This window comes from Chiroxiphia lanceolata, chromosome 12 (assembly GCF_009829145.1).
Source record: "Chiroxiphia lanceolata isolate bChiLan1 chromosome 12, bChiLan1.pri, whole genome shotgun sequence".
Lineage (NCBI taxonomy): Eukaryota > Metazoa > Chordata > Aves > Passeriformes > Pipridae > Chiroxiphia > Chiroxiphia lanceolata.
Genome location: NC_045648.1, coordinates 14,657,302 through 14,679,243, shown reverse-complemented (window position 1 = coordinate 14,679,243; position 21,942 = coordinate 14,657,302). Strand labels below are relative to the sequence as shown.

At 39.5% G+C, this 21,942-nt stretch overlaps 1 protein-coding gene across 9 annotated transcripts in view; it reads right to left on the bottom strand.

Annotated features, from left to right (window-relative positions):
- Nucleotides 1-21,942, bottom strand: part of RNF111 (ring finger protein 111) — a 54,384-nt gene that overhangs the window by 5,927 nt on the left and 26,515 nt on the right. For 7 of the 9 annotated variants that reach the window (XM_032700009.1, XM_032700012.1, XM_032700017.1 and 4 more), the window contains 8 exons: nt 18,385-18,511; nt 16,613-16,776; nt 14,345-14,542; nt 13,196-13,515; nt 11,987-12,242; nt 10,397-10,748; nt 7,583-7,708; nt 6,791-6,917 (listed from right to left, as the gene is read on the bottom strand). In XM_032700009.1, coding sequence (XP_032555900.1) covers nt 6,791-6,917; nt 7,583-7,708; nt 10,397-10,748; nt 11,987-12,242; nt 13,196-13,515; nt 14,345-14,542; nt 16,613-16,776; nt 18,385-18,511 — 1,670 coding nt within the window. The remainder of the gene's footprint in view (nt 1-6,790; nt 6,918-7,582; nt 7,709-10,396; nt 10,749-11,986; nt 12,243-13,195; nt 13,516-14,344; nt 14,543-16,612; nt 16,777-18,384; nt 18,512-21,942) is intronic. The other 2 variants (XM_032700011.1, XM_032700013.1) reach the window with 1 other exon arrangement.

The window sequence follows — 21,942 nt, the reverse complement described above, 5'->3', positions numbered from 1 at the left end:
CTACATTGTATAAACCACCAAAAATATCTACCTGTTTCTGTAAACAGAACACCTAGCAGCTACACATGAAGTTATGAAAAGGACTTGCTACAGATTCACAAATTTAAGTTTTTAGTACCACAGAAGAAACAAGGCTAATACTGAGACTGAAAAAAACAGCCAAAATTCTTATCTTACCCAAAACAACAGAACATCTTCAGACACACTTCAAAATTAGAGGCAGATAATTAACACTCAAAACTCTCATCTAAAGTCATAGGTAACTCTGAATACACTCCACATTCAAGCATCCACTGACTTCCTTGCATATTCAGAGATATAAGCAGTGAACACAATACCAGTGTCCAGTGCTATATCCCACCAGCACTTTCATACAGGAAACCTGAAAGGTAGTTAATATATCAGGGACCCCTTCACAGCAGGGCTTCTGCACTCCATTTGCACCCCAGCAGGATGAGTGAATAATGGGATTGACTTTTTGCCAGAAACATACCAGTAGCAATTTTTAATCAACAGCTGAAAAAAACCCCAAACCCAAATGATCAGCAGATTCACCTTACTTAATCCCACAGAGCACATCAATATGAGCACTGTGAGCACAGTAAGCAGCACTTCATGTGGAAATAACATGAAGTACTTGAGAACTATCTTCCTTTCTGTGCTATCAGCTGATAATGTCTCTGCTGCTGTTTATGACAGCTCAAAATTCATCTTATGAGGCTGCCAGCAAGTCAGATATCCCAGATATTATTCATGAAGTCTGGTATTCACATGTGGTTTTTCTTCTTTCCAGCAGACACTCTGAAGCTTAACATATATGAAGGTGTAAAACTGAATGAATGCATCATGAAAAAGCACAGGCCTACACAAAGCTACTCACAGCACAGAACAGACCAGTAAGCTACCTTTCTGCAGTTTTCAAATCCAGTACTGCAACTAAAAGCCAACAGGGATAGAAAAGATTTCTCTGCCCTAAATATTTTTTTCCACAAAAGAAACATAGAATCTGATTATTTTAAAGCAGTTTACATGGTGCTTGTTAAATGACCACCTCATAGTGCCAATCATGAGCTACAAATAGAGAGCCACAACACCAGTATTAAGTTACAACAAATCAGAGGTACAGAAACTGAGGATGCATATTTGTGCACATATCTAAACATTTCCTGTAAGTAGTATCTGTTGGTGTCATAGATCTTACTGTTTGACAGTACAAACTGTGGCTGTAACAAAGGAAGTCTGGGGTAGTGAATGAAAAATATTCTAATTTGTAAAAACTACACTGTGAGAAATCTGTCTCAGATAATCAGTGATTTACGATTCATGCTGTATTTAAGTGTGTAATTCTACTTCGGCTTCCAATTACAGAAAACACATTTAAATAACTGGGTCACTCATTCACACTATGAACATATTTACTGTCCCAGGTTTCTGCTGGGCATAGACCTGTCTGGCATCATTTAGAAGTTTCTATTGCCTGTTATTACATTGTGAATCGATTGCCACCACTCAGAGGAAGGGAAGGTCCTGACAAAAATTAACCCAAGTCTCAGAAGTGATTTTCACTGCCTGCTTTTTGTATTGACCAGGATTTGAAAACAATCCTTTGGAAAGCAATGCATGTGAGAGTGCAGATACTGCACCATTACAGGAGCTGCAAAGTCCTGGGTGTATTGTGTAATTCTGTTCCAATTACAGTAATTACAGTTCCAATTGCCTCACCAGTCACAGTTTGCCAACTGCAGTGACATGCACCTGGACAGGTCTCCTATTTGGAACAAATTCTGCTACCAGAGACTACTTAAGAAACCTACTAAATTTAATTTTAACACTACAAACCCAGGAATTTCTCTGAGCACATACCACAACAAACTACTGAACTCAGACAACAGAAACATCATGTGGGATGATGTATTTTCATGCTGATGGGGATGGCATAACAACTCTGCAAAATAATCTGAACATACATTGTGTACAGGCTTTTTTATAAAATATCCTGAGAGTACAGGTTGTACTTCTGGCCAAGTAAAACACTACTTTGAAAAAACATCTCTGTAAGAAAAAGCCCAGCTCTTTTACACCTGCAGAATAAGCACTCTGCTAATACAGCGAGATTTTAACTGAGTACATTTGTGATACACGATGGAGAAGAGATGGGCAAGAGAGAACTATCAATAATGCCCAACTAAGAACAGACTTACTGAAGTCTTTTTCACAATTACCATCAAGCTTCAAATGCAAAAATATTTCAGCTCTCTTGAAACAATTTCACACACAAATTAAGTTTATTTTCAGTAAGTTTTCGTATTGAACATAAGAAAAAAGGAAAAGTTTAAAGCTAAGGAAGAATGTAAGTAGTTAAAGGCAATGCCAGTCTGCATAAAGTGCTTATATATACTCTTCTGGATACAGTCAAAATAATATATATGTATTTTAAAGCAATGTACTCTGGACCTACAAATTTCAGCACGAGTTTTTTCCTGTAGAACAAGTATCATCTGTTTCTGGTTTTGCACTTTCTACTGACACTTCCCATGATCGCAAAAATCTGCAGCAACTAAAAAAAATCCAAGGCCAAGTCTGAGCCGTTTACGATGCAAACATTCTGAGGTAGTTTGAAACAGCTAAACTGCAGGGGAGGTTTTCTTCCCTGCTACCCTCTATCTTTGCAGGATCTTTCTGCTTTTCACTTGCCACACACAGTGGAGAGATTCTTCCACTGTCTGGTACTATTTATCTCGTCCATCCCAACCTTCTATTCCGTGGTTCATATTAAGTGTCATCTTCAGATATATTAAAACAACTTCCAACAGTGAGCTTATTCAGTTCACTGCTCAGCTACTATCAACACTCAAAAAGAAGTAAAGCCAATCAATTAATGTCTTAAGTCAAATTTGAACAAGGAAAAGCTGCAGTTTTCATAGAGAGACACTGTATGAAGGAACAAGTAACACCTGTTGCATAGATAAAACCCAGCTGTACCCATGTCTGAGGGGAACATAAAATGAGCCTCTTCAAAAGCCTATATTCTAAAAAAACTCCAAAGAACAGGAATTCATGTTTATATTAAGAAAAGAAATAGAAGCTGCATGACCAAAGTACATTTTCTCAAAAAATGCAATTGTATTTGATGCAGCTAATCAAGGCTAATCTAAAGTTCATCATGGCCTCAACCACTCTGAATCATTCAGCAGGTAAAGGAACAGAACAGTCAGGCTCTGCAACAGAAGAAAAAAGGGGCACAGCATATTGAAAGCTGGATGTGTAACACCTGAGAGAGGTTAAATTTTAGGTTTGTTGGGGGGGGAGGTTTTGTTGTTTTTTTATTTGGGTTTTTTTTTTTGTTTTCATTCAGTTTTTGGGGAGGAGGGGAGTTTTGTGTTTTTTTGTTTGTTTGTTTGTTTGGGTTTTTTTTGTTGTTGTTTTGTTTTTTTGTTTGTTTGTTTTTTAAATTATGATTCAAACTCCCTCTGACCGACAAGCTGTAGTCGGGGTTCACAGATAAATTAAGGAGTCTTCTCAAGGCTTGCACCAGGTTCTAGAGAGATTTATTACACCATACTAGCAAACTACAAAGTCCAAATAATTCCCCTTCCACACTCCCCACCTCTAAAATTCCCATTCAACAGAATACTATTCAAAAAGGCAGAAGAAGCTGGAATCAAGAGGCTGGAACAGCATACCCTGTATGCTAATTCTTTGCTTAACAGGTAGTTGAAACAATTTCAGAATCATGTAGATAGCTTCCATATTTAAGATATATTTAATAAAATAGAAACAAAACTAAAAAAAACCCACAAAACGCCACCCATCACCACCTCCCACTACTAACCATAATATGATCTGAAAATTGTAGATTGTATCTGTGGTAATCAGAATTAAGGCTGGTATGTAGTTCACTATGAAAAAGTCATGTTCCTTCTAACACTAACACCTATGTCAGCTTATTAAATTACAGAAACTGCCATCCTGTCCCCCCAGTGGTGCAGGGCAAAAAGTCTTTCATCAACAGTGCCAAAAAAGCAGCTGAAGGCATTCAGACTAAACAGACATTGAAGTGGCTTCTAACAACAAACACTGGAATCAGGGAAGAACAGAGGGAACAGATAAAAAGCTTTGGTCTCCTGTGTCCTTCTACTCTGATGTTTCATTAGTTATGCCATGCACTGATCCTCACTTGAGTCTTCCTAAAAGTGATCAGTTTAGCAGAAGGGATATTTGCCCACAATGGAATTCATCTGACAGATCTTTCCTCAGCACACACACAACATTAAAACAGTAACAAGTGGAACACAAACTACTCTAAGCCAGGGTCACACACTCAAAGTAATTGTGTTAAATCCAGGAAGGGAACAGCCTGGCCCTTGTCTACATAGATATGAAGCAAGCTCTTCCTAACTGCTTTTAATCTAGGACTCCTCCAGAAGCAACACTTAAACAGGTAAAAGTTTCTTCACCCAAGCTAGTAGGAAAGGAGATTTTGTTTCCCTGACCCTCTATTTGGTCTGTCAAAGCTGCTGAATACTGATTATCTTCCCCCACATATCTTTATCACTTTGTCCCCCTGAGGATTACAACTGCAGTCTACATTCCAGCACTGACTAGATGAAGATCAGGTTATCTGCATCCAACTAAAATCAGAAACTGATATATCAGGATCCTAATGTCATTAAAGCCCAAATAATCCATTATGCCCTTTACAGTCTGGCAGTAGTTTGAAGGGGTTTTAGTACTCCACAGGAGAAATGCACACTGCCAACAGGGCTGCATGGCATTTCAGAAAGTGGACTCAACACTAAGCAAATTTTTGAGTGACTGCATCAATTACTTTAAAAGACAACCCCCTCTCAAAACAAACAAATGAACTAAAAGAACAGCAGCAGTTTATGACATCTGCATCAAAAACATCACTAATGACTGGAAATTGGAAATTTCTACTTAGTACTCTCTGTACTTACAGAGAGAAGAAAGCCCTCCTCAGAACATTAACCACTTAGCAGAGGGACTCTACCCACAGTTCAGCCTCTCCTCCCCTGTCCCTATTCCTGAAGTTACACAGAAAAAACCAAAAAGGTGGCAGCTGCACTTCATCTGTTGCCTTTTATGGCACTTCTGTTGAACTTTTAAGTTTGTTAGATGAAAAACTCCACTGACTACTTGCTCTCTGTTAAAAATCAATTTTGCTGACATATCCACTGTACTCTCACGTACATGCAAATGAAAACTGACTTTTATTTGCCATAGAAGAGGGAGAATCATCAAAAGGCATTTGTAATGCTTTGAACTCACTGCACATATAACTTCTAGCAGTGCTCTAACCTGCCTTTGTCTTCACCTAGTGCATGTAATCTGAATACACCTAAAATTAGTCACAGGTTCAACACAACTTCAAAGTCCTAACACTCGATCTGATCTCAGCAAGGTTCAAGCCAGATCCCAAACACTCGAGGAAGTGCTGCTTACAGCAGTCTATTCATGATAAAACATGCTGTCAGTACAGTGTGTACAAGGCCTCAAGATACCAACAGCTTCAGCTCCACTCAGACACTCAGGAATTACCATTATAAGTATTAGAATATCCCTACACAAACATATGCACAAATTTCCGTAGAGTTAAAGAACCTTATTTCATCTGCCTCTTTTACCAATTAGAAACAGCAGTTACTGAGCAGAAAGGCAGGAGTCCCTAAAATATTTCATCACACAAAGTTCAGAAGTTTCCTATCAGAGCTTTCTCCTGTTCTACTACTAAGACGACAATCAACAGTGGGGTCCCAACTACTTGCTCATGTAACATTTTAGTTGTAGGAATACCCCAATTGAAGTTAAAATACAACTAGTTTCTCATCATACTGTAATATAAGAATCCTCTGAACTCTGAAGTTTCTAGAAACTTCACAGCAATAATGGAAGTAAATCCCATAGTTGACTTATTAGCCCTGGGACTTCTGGTACCACTCGCTGGATCCAGAGGAGGACCAGAACTCCAACAGGACTGCGACTGCCACTCTGGACAGGACTGTGATTGTCACCTCAACAGGACTGTGACCATCATCCAGACCAACAGGTTTCTTTTCTTTTTATTTTGCACCCAGGGGGCCATGTGGTGCTCAGCACAGAGGCCAACAAACACTGTTCTGTTCTTGTCCCAGGGTGATGGATTATACATCTGTCTTTGGAGGTTAAAACCAGTTTTCTCTGTATCAATGTATTTACTGTAATCTTTTTAGTAAATTATAACCTCTCTTGAGTTGGGTTCATTTCTCCCACCAGTTTACTTTTAAACCAGCTCAGTAACACTTAATGCTACAAAATTATATTCTTTATCACAAAGAATTAGGTTGATGAATAACAAATATTATTTGAAAACAATCAAATCTCTAGATGGAATTCTAATTGTGCTTAAAAAAAACCCATCAGACTAATTCTCATGCACTGGTTGGAAAGTTGGTACCCTTAACAATCCAAAACTCAATAAAGAGGAACCTAAACTTTAAAAATCAGATGCAGAGGGTCAATGCATTGCAATGCAAGTGACAATTTAATTCAAGTATGTTTCATTTTACAGGAGCTGAAGTTAGAAATATTAATGTCCTGTACTGTTTTATCACACAATGAGCCTGTTCAAGCTCCCTAGCTGGGAGTAACACACAGACAGACACAGTGAGGTATTCTTTTCTTCAGCTGAAGCACTTTGCAGCTATGTATACTATGTATACATGTCCAGTTTTCCTGACACACAAAATTACAATGAGCAATGACCATAATTTTTCATAAGCTACGTCCTTACCATTAGAGGGAGTGCCCCTATTTGCAAGTGATGCAGTCGAGGAGGTGCGTGGTAGTGGGCCAAGTGAGGATGCAAAGGCCCTGGAGGGTAAGTAGCTGCAGTCACACCAGCTTCAATTCCTAGTTCCCTGTCACATGAATGAAAGTGGCATTACAGGAAAGGTACATCTTGCCTCCTAGGTACAATTCCACTGCTTTGGAAAACCTACAACCCAGTACAGCTACAATAACAGGTTTACATACGAATCTTTTTTTTCTAACCTTGTTTAAACGTCACTAAAGACATCCTACCCTAAGTGAAAGTTCTTTTTAAAACAGTTGTGAAGATTTATTATGAGAAATCAGTTGAGATGACTCCACATTTGTAGTGCCCAGGAATATCATCCTTGTGGAGCCTTCTCTGCAGCACATGCTGTGGGAACAGCAGCTGCTAAGCATGCAGTTCTTCCCTAACGGTCCAAAATATTTTTTTTTAAATAATAAATATACTGTGGAAGTTAAGTACATGCTTCATAAGTGAGCCTGATGCAATTTTGAGTAAGTTCAAACAAAGAGGAGAGAGAATACACTAGTTCATACCTCAAATCCAAGCCTCTAAAAACACCAGAAAGATATATTTAAGACACTGAGTACTCAAAGCAGTATTTCAAAGCCATATCAGCATCTACAAATTTTAAGCTACGGGTGCATGCAGCACGTGTTAAAATCCCAGCCAGCATTATCAGTGCTGATCAGCACATCCTGCCCTTCTGTCCCCAGTCCCAAAGAGCTCAAATAGTGTCTGATTACTAACCAGGCAGATCTCTCTGGAGCTTGTCGAGGATGGGAAGACATAGTCTGAGGCACATGAATGTGATGCCCATGCCCATAATTGGGATGCATTCTGTGAGGATGTGGAGGAGGCCGCTCATGAGCACGTCTAAACAACAGAAACCAGCACCAGTTATTTTCACATATTCGTTAATATCAAGAAAGCAACATCTATAACCAAAATGTTACACACTGAGATACTGCAATGCCTTTAAAATAAGAAACTCCCCATGCAGTATTTTAATTTCAGCTTTAGGTATAAGTTAGAAACTAATTATAACATAGATTTTATATTCAAAACCAAAGCCAGCTTCAGTTGCAGTGATCTGTCCTTCACTCAGCAGACACAACCACAGAAAGGCTGACAAAGTGCTTAATCCTGACCTCAAACAGCAGGTAGGAAAGAGAAGGCCACATGACAGCCACATTCAGATTTAGAGTCATTTACAGCTCTGCTGCAGTTTATTTCTAGTAAAACTATACCAGCAAAAGTAATTAGGGGAAACTTAATACACTAATAAGAGGACATTTTCCTTCAAACATGTCATAGCTCAGGTAATAAGAGCACACAGCTTTCTTCCATGCCAGCTGGTACAGAACAACTATAGATTTGGGGAAAAAAAAAAAAACCCCTTCAAAAAAACCCTGCTGGCTGATTTTTGTTACTTTATCACTTCTCAGTCACAGGAACAAATGGATTATTAATTTTCTTTAGACTGCTTTCTGTGCGAAAAGGATGGGTTTTTATTCAGCCTAGAAACTTGGATTTTGCCAAAAGCAGTGCATGTTCTTGAGGTTTGGTACCACCTTAAACTACCCATCAAAGCAGACCAGACATTTTGTAAATTTACCTGTCTAGAGAGGTAAAAATTCCCTTAACAGCACACTATTGTAATCACTGCAGAGAGACACTTCTCCAGAGAAATCTGTGTAAATTATGTGAGAAGTGTTCATTTTCTGCAATGGCACAGATCGACATGGCAACAGGACTATCAGCAGAACCTACTTCTAGTCTCACCTCCCTTCAGTTTATCAAGTAACTATGGAGGGAAAATCTGGAAGAACACATTTTAATAAAAAACCCCATATCTGAATTATAGAAATAACTTGTAAATGTAACACTCTTTGGTTGTTCATCCCCCAGTCTTTATATTAAGCAGGTAACCAGATTTAAAGTAAACAGAAAGCCCATATGTCAGACAAATGCAGTGCACCCTGATCCACTGCCTCCTGCACATTTTATGGCCGATTCCAAGACCCTAAGAAGTTCCAGCTGTTGTATCCACACTTGATCCATGACTGAGAAGGGGATTCAAACCATTCTCTACCTCCAATCCTGAAAAGCTCCTACATTGTCAGACAGAAGGAATACCAGCTAAACTATCCCTTATGTTATTTGTAGAAACTAAGGGTGAAAGAACAGGTTAAGAACACTTTGAAATTCCAGGCCATGGAACTGAAGGAAGCACAAGCCTGCTGGCAGTCTTAAGTCTGTACTCAATAACAGAGCAAATAGGCACAAGTTTCTGGTTGTCAGGGTACAATCTGATTTATATGAGGTTGGGCCAAGACACCTACAAGACTGATTTTTGCATGGAATTTGTATGAGGATTAGAGGGGAATAGAAAGACCAAGGGCAAAACAATTCCACCCGATTACAAATCAGAACTACAGAGAAGAAATGTCACTGAGCAAACCAGCACCGTCTGACCCAGGACTGGTGACTTCAGAGAGAATGTCAAGAAAAAAACTATCAACATTTGACTACGATTTCTGTACATAGAAATGCTAAGAAATATCAATAACCACAATTCCAATCCTCAAACTGGGAAATTTCCAGATCTGACAAGATAGCTACTGCTATTATTTTTCCTTAAATATCCTGCTGTCTCACAGTCACTGCCTAGTCTGTCATGTGCCATTTGTGAGCAGTTACTGCCTATAGATATTTTTATAAATAACTTGGAAACTGCCTCAAAAGTTGCAGTTAAAGCAAAATTCTCTTCAAGCATTAAATGCGTTTTAAGTTGCTTATGAGCAAATTTGTATAACAAAATTAGGAGCAACAACTAGAGAGCTCATTCCTGAAAATCCCTTGGATATTTAAACATGTTATCTCCAGAATCAAAGTAACTTCAGTTACTATGTGATTGAATAGTAAGCTACTACTGACCTGGTATGTGTTGACACTAGTGTAATGACTCTAGTTAAGCAACAACAGGAGCATGTCTTAATATCACCAAAGCTACATCTCAGCATTGTGTAATATCTGTATGTGAATGTGATCAATCTCCTCCTCCTCTTCTAAACACATAAAGCCATAGGAAAGACATGCAGGTATCTAATCTGAATTAAACTTGTTAAACAGTCCCTTTGATAAATTGTTCATTTAATTTTAAAGCATTAGTTAGATAAAAAGAATCTCAAGGCAAAACACGCTGTCAAGGAACACGTTTGAACAGAGCTTATGATGTACTTTTAGGCTGTTAAGTTTGAAAAGGAATTCCTGCCTGTTATTCAGAGGATGAGCAGTAGGCAAAAGAAACACAAGGTCCCCTTGTCTTCCATGCCCCACTGGTGCCTTACCTGGAGACGCTACTGGGAGATGCAACGGAGCAGGTTCACTCCTAACGCTCATGTGACTGTGACGGCACGTAAAGACACTCCTCACCATGGTCTAACACTAACAGTTCCTAACCATGCAATTAACAGTCTGAGAGTCACATGCAACATTTTACAAACCTGAGGGGAATGAATTATATGTTTAGATACTGTTCTGAGTACATTTGTGACATACGTTGGGTGTTGCATCATCCTTCTTCTCTGGACCTCCATCCTCTGGATCACTTCGTGAGGATGTAGCCTCTGTGCTGGAGGTGCTGTTGCAGGGATGTGATGGGATATAGGCTGGTGTGTTGCAGGGAGATGCTGTGGGATTGGAGCAGCTGCATTGGCTAAAGGATGAGTTGGTGGTGGAGGTGGAACAGGATGAGAAGATGCATGAGAGGAGATTGAAGGATGGAAGGGATGCACTGGATGAGGGATAACATAATCTACTTGAGGTGGAGGTTGTGGCTGTGGAGGAGGATTTCCATGAGAGTGAGGACATGCAGAAGCTTGATGGTGAAGAGGTCTGGTCAAGGAAGCATCTGCAATGAAAACATCAGGTGCTTTTTATTTGGTCAGTAGCAGGTTTTGACGTAAATTTATTTTAAAAAGTATCTTCACACAGGTGCTTCAGTATTATTACACTAGTGTAAACAGTGGCAACATGTGTTTATGTAATTTTTAAATAAAGTGATTCTAGCAATATACCCTACAAAACCCCCTACATTTTCTGCAGCCAAAAGTATTCTGTTTACCAGTGTTGGCAAAAAAAAAAAAAAAAGTGTGATACACACTGATAAACGTACATAGAATGGTTTGGGTTGGAAGGGACCTTAAAGATCATCTCGTTCCAACTTACATCCCATGGGCAGGAACACCTTCCACTAGACAAGGCTGGTCAAAGCCACATCCAATTTGTCTTTGGACACTGCCAGGGATGGGGCGACCACAGCTTCTCTGGGCAACCTGTGCCAGGGCCTCACCACTCTCCCAGGGAACAATTTCTTCCTTACATTCAATATAATGCTACTCTTTCAGTTGGAAGCCATTCCCCCTTGTCCTGCCACTACATGCCCTTGTCAAAAGTCCATCTCCAGCTCTCTTGGAGCCCCTTTAGGCACTGGAAGGCTGCAATAAGATCAGCCTGGAGCCTTCTCTTCTCCAGGCTGAAAAACTCCAACTCTCTCAGCCTGTCCTCATAGCAGAGGTGCTCCAGACCTCTGAGCAACCTCATGGCCCTCCTCCAGACTTGCTCCAACAGGTCTGTGTCCTTGTGCTGAGGAGCCCAAACCTGGATGCAGTTCTCCAAGTGGGGTCTCATGAGAATAGAGTAAATGGGGAGAATCCCCTCCCAATTTTACTTCATGTTTGTTGTTTAACTTTAAAATTCAATCCCTGCCCCTTTCCAAGTTCACTATTCTGTAGAGACAAAACCCAAAAAACCAAATCACAAACAAGTGAGTTTTCGCTCTGAGCTTGTTAAAGCAAAACTCACTGGGGCTATGGGACAAGGGACCAACTAAGGAAAATTAAATAAAAAGCCACTGTTAGAATACAAAGGAGATGAAAAATATTTTCACAGTAGAGACAGTTTTAAATTCTCAGTGTTATTATGGTCGCTCAGAAGAAGATATTTTAACTTTACCCTTGATCCTGCTCAAATCCCCTACACAAATACATTTCTTAATATGAGTTTTGCTAGGCCAGTTCTAAGGGGAGTGCAAGCAGACAGCAGGAGGTTTTCCCACGTTGTCAGGGCAGCTGTTCCATCAGTACTTACAAGGAGAGTGCATGTAATGGCGACAGGAGGAGAGCGATGCCTGAGGAGGAGGTTGGGGCTGTGGCTGAGCAACGATGCTCGATCCATATCCGTCTATGGTCAGGGACTGGCTCGGCCCAGCCCCAGCCTGGTGCCCGTAGATTGTCGTTCGGGATGAAGAACCAGGACAGCAGGGATCAAAAGCAGACGTTCCATGGAAAGCACCACTCCCATGACTTCTTATACCACTGCTGCTTAAGTCCACTGGCAGTGCCTGCTGCGCAAACAAACCAGCTTTTTTCAAGCAATTCTTCAGACATTGAAAACAAAGCCACGTTCAAACGTGACGTTATAAAAAATAAAAATTACTACTATCACAAGCAACTGTTTTAAGTTTTAAGGCTCGACTCTGGAACACTCCTTAAATGTGGTTAACATTTCTTATTCCTAAGTTCTTGCATCTGGTGAGAGACTAAATTCATTACAGTAGATTCTGTAAAAAAAACCAACCAAACAAAAAACCCACAAAAAACCTCACAAAAACCAACCAACCAAACCAACCCAACCAAAACCATTAAAACACCAACCAAACCCCTGATGGATAAATCAGTAAGTATATGGGAGCTACGTGCATTGAAATATTTGGATGCAAAACCCGCTTTTAGCATTTCAGTTGTGCCTAATGTACCGTATTACACTCAAAACAGTAACCAGACTGATAGTTCTGCATGTTGTAAACTAAGATTGCAGAGTTCTGTTCTTTCTTATAACTGTATTGTTTTAAAGCTGTGATTTAGTTACTGAAAAAGCCTTAAAAAACAATGCTTTTAGAGACACAACTCTTTTATACCTTTTATATACAGAACATTAGACTTCATGTTTTTCTTCTCTCAAAGCAGCTCAATTATTTGCATTGCAAAACTGCTGTGATGGGCAGAGTCATTTCAAAGTACTTATGTTTGGTTTGCTTAAATAGTCACTATCATAGTCATCAAGAGGTCTACTGTCAACGATTACTTGTCAGATTGTAACTTTCTATAAAATTTCAGGTTTTTGCATTCCTATATTATACCTCAAATCCTCCTTTTAGGTTCCCTTCTATAACGCCCAATGCAGAGCAAGAGAATAATTTATAATTCAGCAGCCTATTCTATCCTCTCACATCTGTAACAGCTTGAAACCCCAAGTCACAAGGTGTGACTGTGAGAGAGCCACAAGAATGAAACGTGCCTGGTCATGGTACGTGGTGCCAGAACTGCTGCTTGCTCCACACGGGGCAGGCACGGGGGGAGGCCTTTCCACAGGGCAGCTGGAGTCACTGAAGGAAGGAGAGAGCGGGACAGCTGGGTGGGGGTTGTGGTGGTGGTGGTGGTGATGCTGGAAGTGGTGGCCATGCTGCTGAAAGCAGCTTGTATGTGGGTGCCCCAAGGCATGGTGAGTCTGTGAAGGTCCTCCACAAGGAGAATGCTGAGGGCAGCAGGATGGTAACCTCGGCATGGCCGGAGGGCCGGTTTCCAGTGTTGTATTAGATGCAGTTCTTCTTATGTCATCTTGAAGACAAAGAAAATTCATATTCAAGTGAAAGAAATTAGTAAAGCTGGTCACTGTAAAGCAGTGCCTTAATATAGAAAAAAACCCTCTGTACTTCACGATTAAATAATTAACCAACTGAAAAATAGATCTAGACTAAAACAAAACACACTGGATACAAAAAAATAACATGTAGCTATGCCTGACAAATGAACCAAAACTGAATGGTTCAGGGAATGTACTCATGGGAACCACTGGAGGATGTGAACTGACACTTGCCTTATTCTACTAATTTAAGGCATGTTATCAACAGGGAAAGGAGAAAAGATTTTCCCTGTAGTTAGTGTGCAGAGACCTCAAATTCCTGAGGTCTGCCCAGGTTTTCTGTCCCTCACCTGCAGATATGACAGCACTGGAACAAGGCTGCCCTGAGTGCTACCTGTATGTCCAGCTCTAGTACAGGTCTGTATAAATGTGTTCCCAAGGAAGTGATCTACAGCAGGAGGTTCAAGGAATCCTTTACTTCCTTACAACACATTAAAAACCTCCCATCTCTGTAACACAGTGCAGTGGGAGAATTCCCAGTGAACTACATTCCATCTCCTCAGAAAGGAAGGAGGTGATTCATTATGTATAACCAAATCGTTCCAACAGGCAAAAGCAGAAAGCTCCAGCACAATTTCCTTTATCTTTGCAGAGAAACCAATGATCTTCTTCAGATTCCTGTCCTCTCAACCTACTACTGTCATGTTGCAGTAATGCCATTTGACCCAGAGGATTTCATGAACTTCCTCTACCTCCTTTGCACTCGGAAGCAACACAACAGCTCAGAAAGCTCTTTTTCCGTACCTCCAGCTGAAGTACCAGCAGTGCTGCCACTGGGAAGACTGGGAGTCGTCTCTGGAGCTGCAGAGGGCTGGCTGGTGGAGATGGTGGGAGCTGCATCGGAGGCCTGCTCTGAGGTAGAGGTACTGGTACTGGTACTGGAAGCAGAACTCACGACCTGCGGCTCCACTCGAGCTGATGTGGTTGGCACAACTGTCGGCTCTAGTGAAATAAAAAAACCTTTCATGTTCCTTAACCTGTAAAAGCTACTGGGTTTTTTTCACTGTTGTTGCTGCTTTTGAATTATTTTACAAGAAATTCTCAATTCTGGCCTTGATAAATCTTGTCCTTTACTAGGTAATTGTAACCAGGTTAAAATTTAAAATTATACTTGGTGGCATAATTCTAATTTAGTTCTGAAAAAAATCTTTGTCTGTAAGTTTGAAATTTCTCTCCAGTTCATGACAAGGCAATGACATGACTAGGAATACAAGATAACATGAAAGGGAAGATTATCAGAAACAGCTCAGGTTTTTTTAGTAAAAATGTCTGCATGGATATCAGAGGAAAAAAAGCATCAAAAAACTTCAAATACTTTTCTTACACCAAGTCTCAAAATAAAATATAACTACTTTTAAAGATTTCTATCTATATCTAGTAGGAGTATCAGCAACTCAGTGAGCAAAGAATAAATATATCTTCACTCTTGCAAGTCTTCCAACTCATCACATTAAAAAACCATGACCTGATACCTACATCTAAATTCCTTTGGTTTTTAATGTGGCATTTCAACATACTAATTTTATTTACAGGAGAACATTTGTGGAGAAATGTATTGATGTTTAAAATCAGAAAAAAAAAATCAGCAAGTACATAGGCTATGTATAGCCCCCAAGGAGCAGTGATCACACAGTGCTCTGGTCTGAATGCCAACAGCTGCTGAGTGCCCTCCTGCAGTCAGCCAAGCCCAGCTCCCACCAGCCTCAGCCACCCTGCCAGCCTGGGCCTGGCTCACCATCAGCCACATAGACAGTTCTGCTTCTCCCCCACAAAACCAGTAAAAAACAGGGGGCTTGGTCAACCTCAAACTATTAGCTAAGAGAAACAATTTCTTAACACACTTCACAGACGTTAATCCAGGAAGACAGATGGGGATACGACCCTTATGCTCATGAAAGCAAAGTTTTAAGTCCTGTACCTTTGAAGAAGACAGCAAAGTTGTGATAAACTGCACAGCTTCCTTATAACAGTGTTAATGCAGAAGTTCTATCATTTTACACTAGTTCATGTGTGAAGTTTGACACCTAAACCCAAAAATAATATTCCTGAAATCCTGGAAGACTCATCGTAGAAAGTAATTTCCTCCAGGAGGCGGGAGAAACAGCTAGTCTTAAATATATCACTGCAAAAGTAAAAGTTCATTCAGAAAGAATATTTTTCAAAATAATTTGGTTTCTGAATTTAAGACTAAATTCTATAATTTGAGTTTTAGGAGTAAAGCAATAGAAGCCTACGCCCTTTTAGCTGGCATATTTCACAGTAAATCCATAAAGAATCTGTAAACCAACTCAGCCTCTCCCTTGAAAACCATCAACCAATCAAAACTATTCCCAAGCCTTTCCAACTCTCCAACCCACCCCAAAAATCAAGTCAACTTGAAGAATAAGACACTGCAAAATACTAGCTCTTGTGATGAACTCAGGGACAGAACCACAACAGGACAAAACTGCTGTTAAAACATTAAAAGTAATAAGCACCCAAGAAATCTCCAAACCCACCACCATCCACAAAAAAATAAACATGCAAAAATCTACACGAGCTTTAGTTTTTCCTTCTCTCAACTTTCTGAATATACCTGGAAGTTGCTCTTATGATTTTCAGCAGGAATAGACTTAGTAGTGCCAGCAGGTTTTAATGTTAGGGAACAACAGAAGGTTACAGCTTCAGAAACATAACACACTTTACTAGTTTCAGGTTGGGGGTTTTTTTTGTTGTGTTTGGTTTTTTTTTTTTTTTTTTTAATTTTTACTCCAAGGCCAGAAAGAACAGCAACTATTGCAAAGCATGGGCAAAGACATGTTTTCCTTTTATAGTGTTGTATTGAAGTAAGTGCATATTTTTCAAGAAGTAGTTCCAACCTGCTCTGTAATTTCTGCCTGGTGAGTCAGCCCTCAGACACACACCCAAGGCAGCTTTGGAAGAAAAATTAGATGTAACAGACAGACTGGAAATGGCTAAATTTTAAATTTTAAAAGGAAGGCCACAGGAGGATTTCCTGACCACATCACTTACCATCCTCATCCACCGTGAGGTCCACGACCTCGGCCGCGTTCTGCCTCAGGGGCTGGATGACCGTGGAGATCCTGCTGCGGTTCCGCTGCTCCGGAGCTCGTGGAGCGTGAGAGCCAGAGCTCTGTCCCCAGTGGGATCTTGTGTGTCCAAGTGCAGAACGAGACCTTTGAAAAGGTTAACACTTTAAGTATTGACCTACATTTTGCCAGTATTTTTTTTTCCTGTCATCAGAAAAGCACTGTCACATCGAAATAGTCCCCGACTCCACATTCACTCGACGAGTCCTCACAAGCACTGCTTCAGCCTTTGCCACATAACAGAACAGCAAATACCCAACACAGAGTTTAAAGGTCTTTATACCTTGTTCCATGTACATACAGGTAACTTGCAAAAAATTCACTGTGAAACCCTACAAACATGGTCAGGCAGCAATTACATCTGATGTTGTTTTAACTTTATCAGTAGATGAAGACTCTCCAAATCCTACACTGTTCCTATGCAGTCTGGAACAGCAGGTCTATAAACGACAACAAAGCTGCAGACAATAACAATTTGTGAACCTAAAGTACTTTTGCCTGTTAACTTGTGACAGATTGTGTTTTCAGAGGACAATTTCTATACTTCAAATTTCAAAAAAGCCCAAGAAGTGCAAAATCTCTGGACTTCTCTCTCTAATATTATTTTGTTCCCCCTTCTTGAAGAACAAATATAGCTCTGTGTAATACTTAAACTAAAATGAAATGTGGCTTGAGAAGAGGAAATCATAAGCCTGTAACCATACCTAAGGAAAGGGATGGTTTTATCTCTCTCTTATAACACTCAGCACCCAGCCTGTTTAATTTAGCCATAGAAACCCAAACACTCAAAACAATGAGTCTGTATCCTCCTTGCAGCATACAGTCTTTGATTAAGGGAACAATATTTTTACAGTATTGTATTTACCACTTCACTCTCAAAAAACTTTGACTCTTCAGTATTTACATAAATCAAGTGGCTCTTAGTTTCCAATTTGGAAAAACAATGTACTCAGATTTCAGAAAAGGAAAATGTGAAGAAAAAGGAATGACTTCACTAAAAACAAACAAACTCCATTGCACAAATCACCATGGAGCTACCACTGTTTTGGCTGTAGTGTTGCAGAAGATAAGGGAAGAAAGAACTAATTTTTTCAAGTCCTTTAAGGCTACCACAGAAAACATTTCTTATTGATGCTGGGGAAGATACAAAGCTATTTTTTAATGTATCTTATCTGGCTTCAGTCAGGTTTGAAGTTTTCTTCTTCAAGGAACTCCACTTTAATAGATTCTGTAAAACCTGACAAATGTGGAACTAAACTTCCAGACAGGCATGGAAGAAACAGGAGAGCATACACAGCAGGTGCTTCAAAAAAGCAGGATGAGAAATGAGATTACCTGAGAAATGCCTGGGTAATCCCTAGACAGTCAAAGCCTACACTTGTTCTCTCCAGGATCTCACTGTGCTTTGCTTTGCCAAAATTCTGCCCATCAGTCACACCAACTACAACCACCTCAGCAACTTCAGAGTAGTTGGAATTGTCAAGCTTTGGCAAAGCTGTGCTTTGGTTTTTTTTGTTCATGGGGGGTTTTTGTTGTTATTTGGGACTTGTTTTGTTGGGCTTGGTTTGTATTTTTTTAACAAAAAATGCTTACTATGCATCCTGGTCAGAATTTCAGTGATGTTAAGCCACAGAGAGTATTGTGACAGACCTGCAGACAAGCAAAACTATTAATACAGAGAGATGCAAATCTCACCTGTAGTTTTCACCAACTGTGACAATCTCCACTTCACTGTCTGTTGAGGTAACATTTATTTCTTCGTTAGCAGTGACCTGGGGAGTGGAGGATGCTTCAATCACCACAACATCTTCATCAATACTTCCTAAGGAGGAAGAAGGAAGGAGAAAGTTTGCACACTTTATCTATCTCAGGAGCTGTCATTATAAGAGACTGTTTTTCCTAGACTAAAAATACATGTAGACAGAGAAATCCATGTCAAAGCTTTAGATGCAACTGTCAAATATGTGACCTAATTATGAAAGGGAGCAATTCTGCTGTAAACATTGAAGTAAAAAAAGGCAGGAGACAGAGGACTGGGTGTGGGGTAGGTATGCAAAGTTGAATTACATTGTATTGAAATAAATTAGTGGATTTTATTACCAACAAAATTCACTTTTTTAATATAAAAACAGAATAAAGTGGTTTGTTATCACTAATAGCTTTTTTTAACATGTTTTTATAGTTATCAAAGTTCCAGCCTAACATGCAGACATATGAAACACTTTTCTGCTGCTATAACACTGACAGTGACAAGTTTGAGCTATCTAGGATACTCAAATTGAACTATGGATAGTTCACTGAGCACAAAAGAACTTCCTAAACAGATGAGCTATATACCTTAGAAATCATGAATTCTGTTATTTGCAAATTGCTTCAAGAAAAGTGTTTGAAGAATTTGGTCTCATTCAAGTCAACACTAACATCCTGTATGGGCTGACTGTTCTCAGCTGCTCTACCCAGTGACAAGGTGGGGCAGATTATCCATTTTCCCTCATATCAACATTTTTATATTTTGGAAAAAACCAAACTGCATTACTTATTTTCCAATGGCTTTTGTTTCTGGTCACACTTACCCCAGAAAGACTGGTGGCTGAAGATGGAAAGAGTGATGCTTCTAAATACTGGTACTCAAACTTTTGCAGTTGTATGTAATAAAATTTAATTCTCGGAACTCGTATGAAAATTTTGGGGAAAACTGAAAATATGCAATGTCTAAAATAACAAAGTCACATTCCAAAACTGAAAATATTGAAAGGTCAATTACTCAAAAGTTAAAGGCAGCAGCTCAAGTCACCATCCCATTCAGAAGAATGTAAATATCACTGTTATCACAGGCAAATAAGCAACGGCTTCCTTACACAAAACTATCTCAGAAGCTCCTCAGACAAAACCAGCCAGCCCAGCAGCTGGGAAAGGCAGTTAGAAAAACATAACTGTCCTTCTCCCACCTTCCAAACATCCACCTCTCTGAATTACGGCAGGTTTGAGAGCACTCCTCAGAGTCCACATGTCCTCAGGCTCAATATTTATTGAAATTTATGACAGGTGCAAAAGTGGGAAGATTTAGGCTTAAATATGATTTTGTCACTTCAGAAAATAAACAAGTCCTCCTTGAGGACAAAATCATATGCCTTGTGCACCTATAGGAAAATTCACCCAGTGTGCAGCTCTGCTGAAATTCCTACACAAGCTTAGCTCACAAAAACCAGAGTTCTAAGCTGAGCATCTACACAGTTTAGATACTCACCTTTGTCAAGGTTTGAAAGTTCATTTTACCTCATCTTTTTTTTTAAGCAAATCTTTAGTCAAGATGTGATTTTATAGACTACACGAGTCAGACTGTAGAAACCACCAGGACTGGTACTGAATGAACAGGTTTTATGATTTCCAAAATAACAAAGGAAATCTTTAGGGAAACAGTCAAAGTCTCTCCAAGTAGGATACAGCATAGACATAGTTCAAGCATATGCTGTTTCCTACTGTTCATGCTTCTAGTAACACCTTCCCAAGTCAAAAGCACAAACTGATGAGGTTTTCATCCCATGGAGTACTTTCCTATACAAGGAACTTTCTGCAAAATTAAACAGAAAAAACTCTAAACTAGGCAAATATTTGTTCAATTGTTTTCCATAGTCCATCATGACAAGGTGGACTCACTTTCTGCTTTTAGCACAATCCAGCCACTGACCAGCCATCTTCTGTCTGTAAAGAACTTCAAGGAAAACTGATCTTAAAGTATGAATACCTTACTCGTCAGTGTATCATCTAAATGACTGAACCCATAAGAGAGCAGTTAAATCTGTATAATGAGTGTTAACTACACTAATCCTAAAGTCCTTGAAGGTAATCTCCCTTCAAGGAGAAGAGTCACTGGATTGTTGACAGCAGAACAGTTATGCAGATGTGAGGTATTTTGTACTACTTTCAGAATAATACCCATGGCTATAAAACAAACAGAAAATTATCCTCCCGCAGGTACACACTACTTCTCTCTGTCATCTTCTGAATCACAAATCATAGCAAGCAAATTATACCCTGGTTGTTTGTGACTAAATTAGCCTTTGGGCTACCACTGACAGACTCATTCTACATTTTAAATGAGCTAGTTAAAAACAAAACTTCTCCTGAAAATTACAGCTAGGATTTTTTTCAGTTTCCATAGAATTTGGGGTGTTTTTCCCCTGCTCACATCCACAAATAACATTTTATAGTGCATGCAAACCACCATATTTCAATTTGCAAGTTTTGCATATCCCAAGAATTTGGACCTTTGAACAGCAGTTGGTAACTAAGTTTTGTATGTGACTATTAATCAGAAATAATCAGTAACTTCTTTACAGAAGCTTTTTCCCTCTCTTTTAAAAGATGGAAAACCTAGTGCTCAGCTAGGCTGGGATAAGGGTTAAACTACACATGCTTGAATCCAAATCTGAACATATGCCAAATTATAATCCTCCCTTAAAAATAAAAACACACCCTCCTCCAGGCCTCCCATCACAAAGACAGTAAATCTGAAAGATTAAAGTACTTTATTAAGTAGAATATAACTTTTATAATAATATAATACTCTGTAGTCCAACATTTAGATCAGTAAATGAGTATATTTTTCCCCAGAAAGTTGTAAGATTACTTCAGAACAGCAGCTGCCAGGTGCCACTGACAGACCAACTTGCTGGGAAGCCAAGTTTAGAATCAAACACCTTAGTAACCCAGAAGTTGTAAGCAAGAGACTGAGCTTTGGACAGTATAACATGTATAATATATATTATTCTATTATTACTTAACTCTTGAGATTAATCAATGATCATCAACACAAAGACCCCACCAAGGACATAAACACCACCAGTGTAATACCCAAATTTATGTTTGACTGATTGTTGTCGCTCATGGAAGGCATTTTTATATCTGTTTTGCAATTAACATTGAGTTTTACCAGTTTAAATATTACATGTAAGATAATGAAAGTGTTTTACAATACATAATTTCAAGTTAGACAGTCCGATCATGCCACAAGTGAAACTAGAAGAGCTTTAAAATAAGCAGTCAAGTTCCAGTGACAGGGATGGCTTATTTTGAGTTCCAGGCTTTCCCTGGATCAGACCAAGAGTCTGCTCAGGCCCACATTCTCTGCCAGCTGCAAAACTCTGCAGTCAGAGCAGGAAATTCAGGGTACAAATTTTAACTAAAATCCATCAAACCACACAGCACCCACAACAATGTCAGAGTGCACTTTGTTGTCCAGTCAATGCTCAT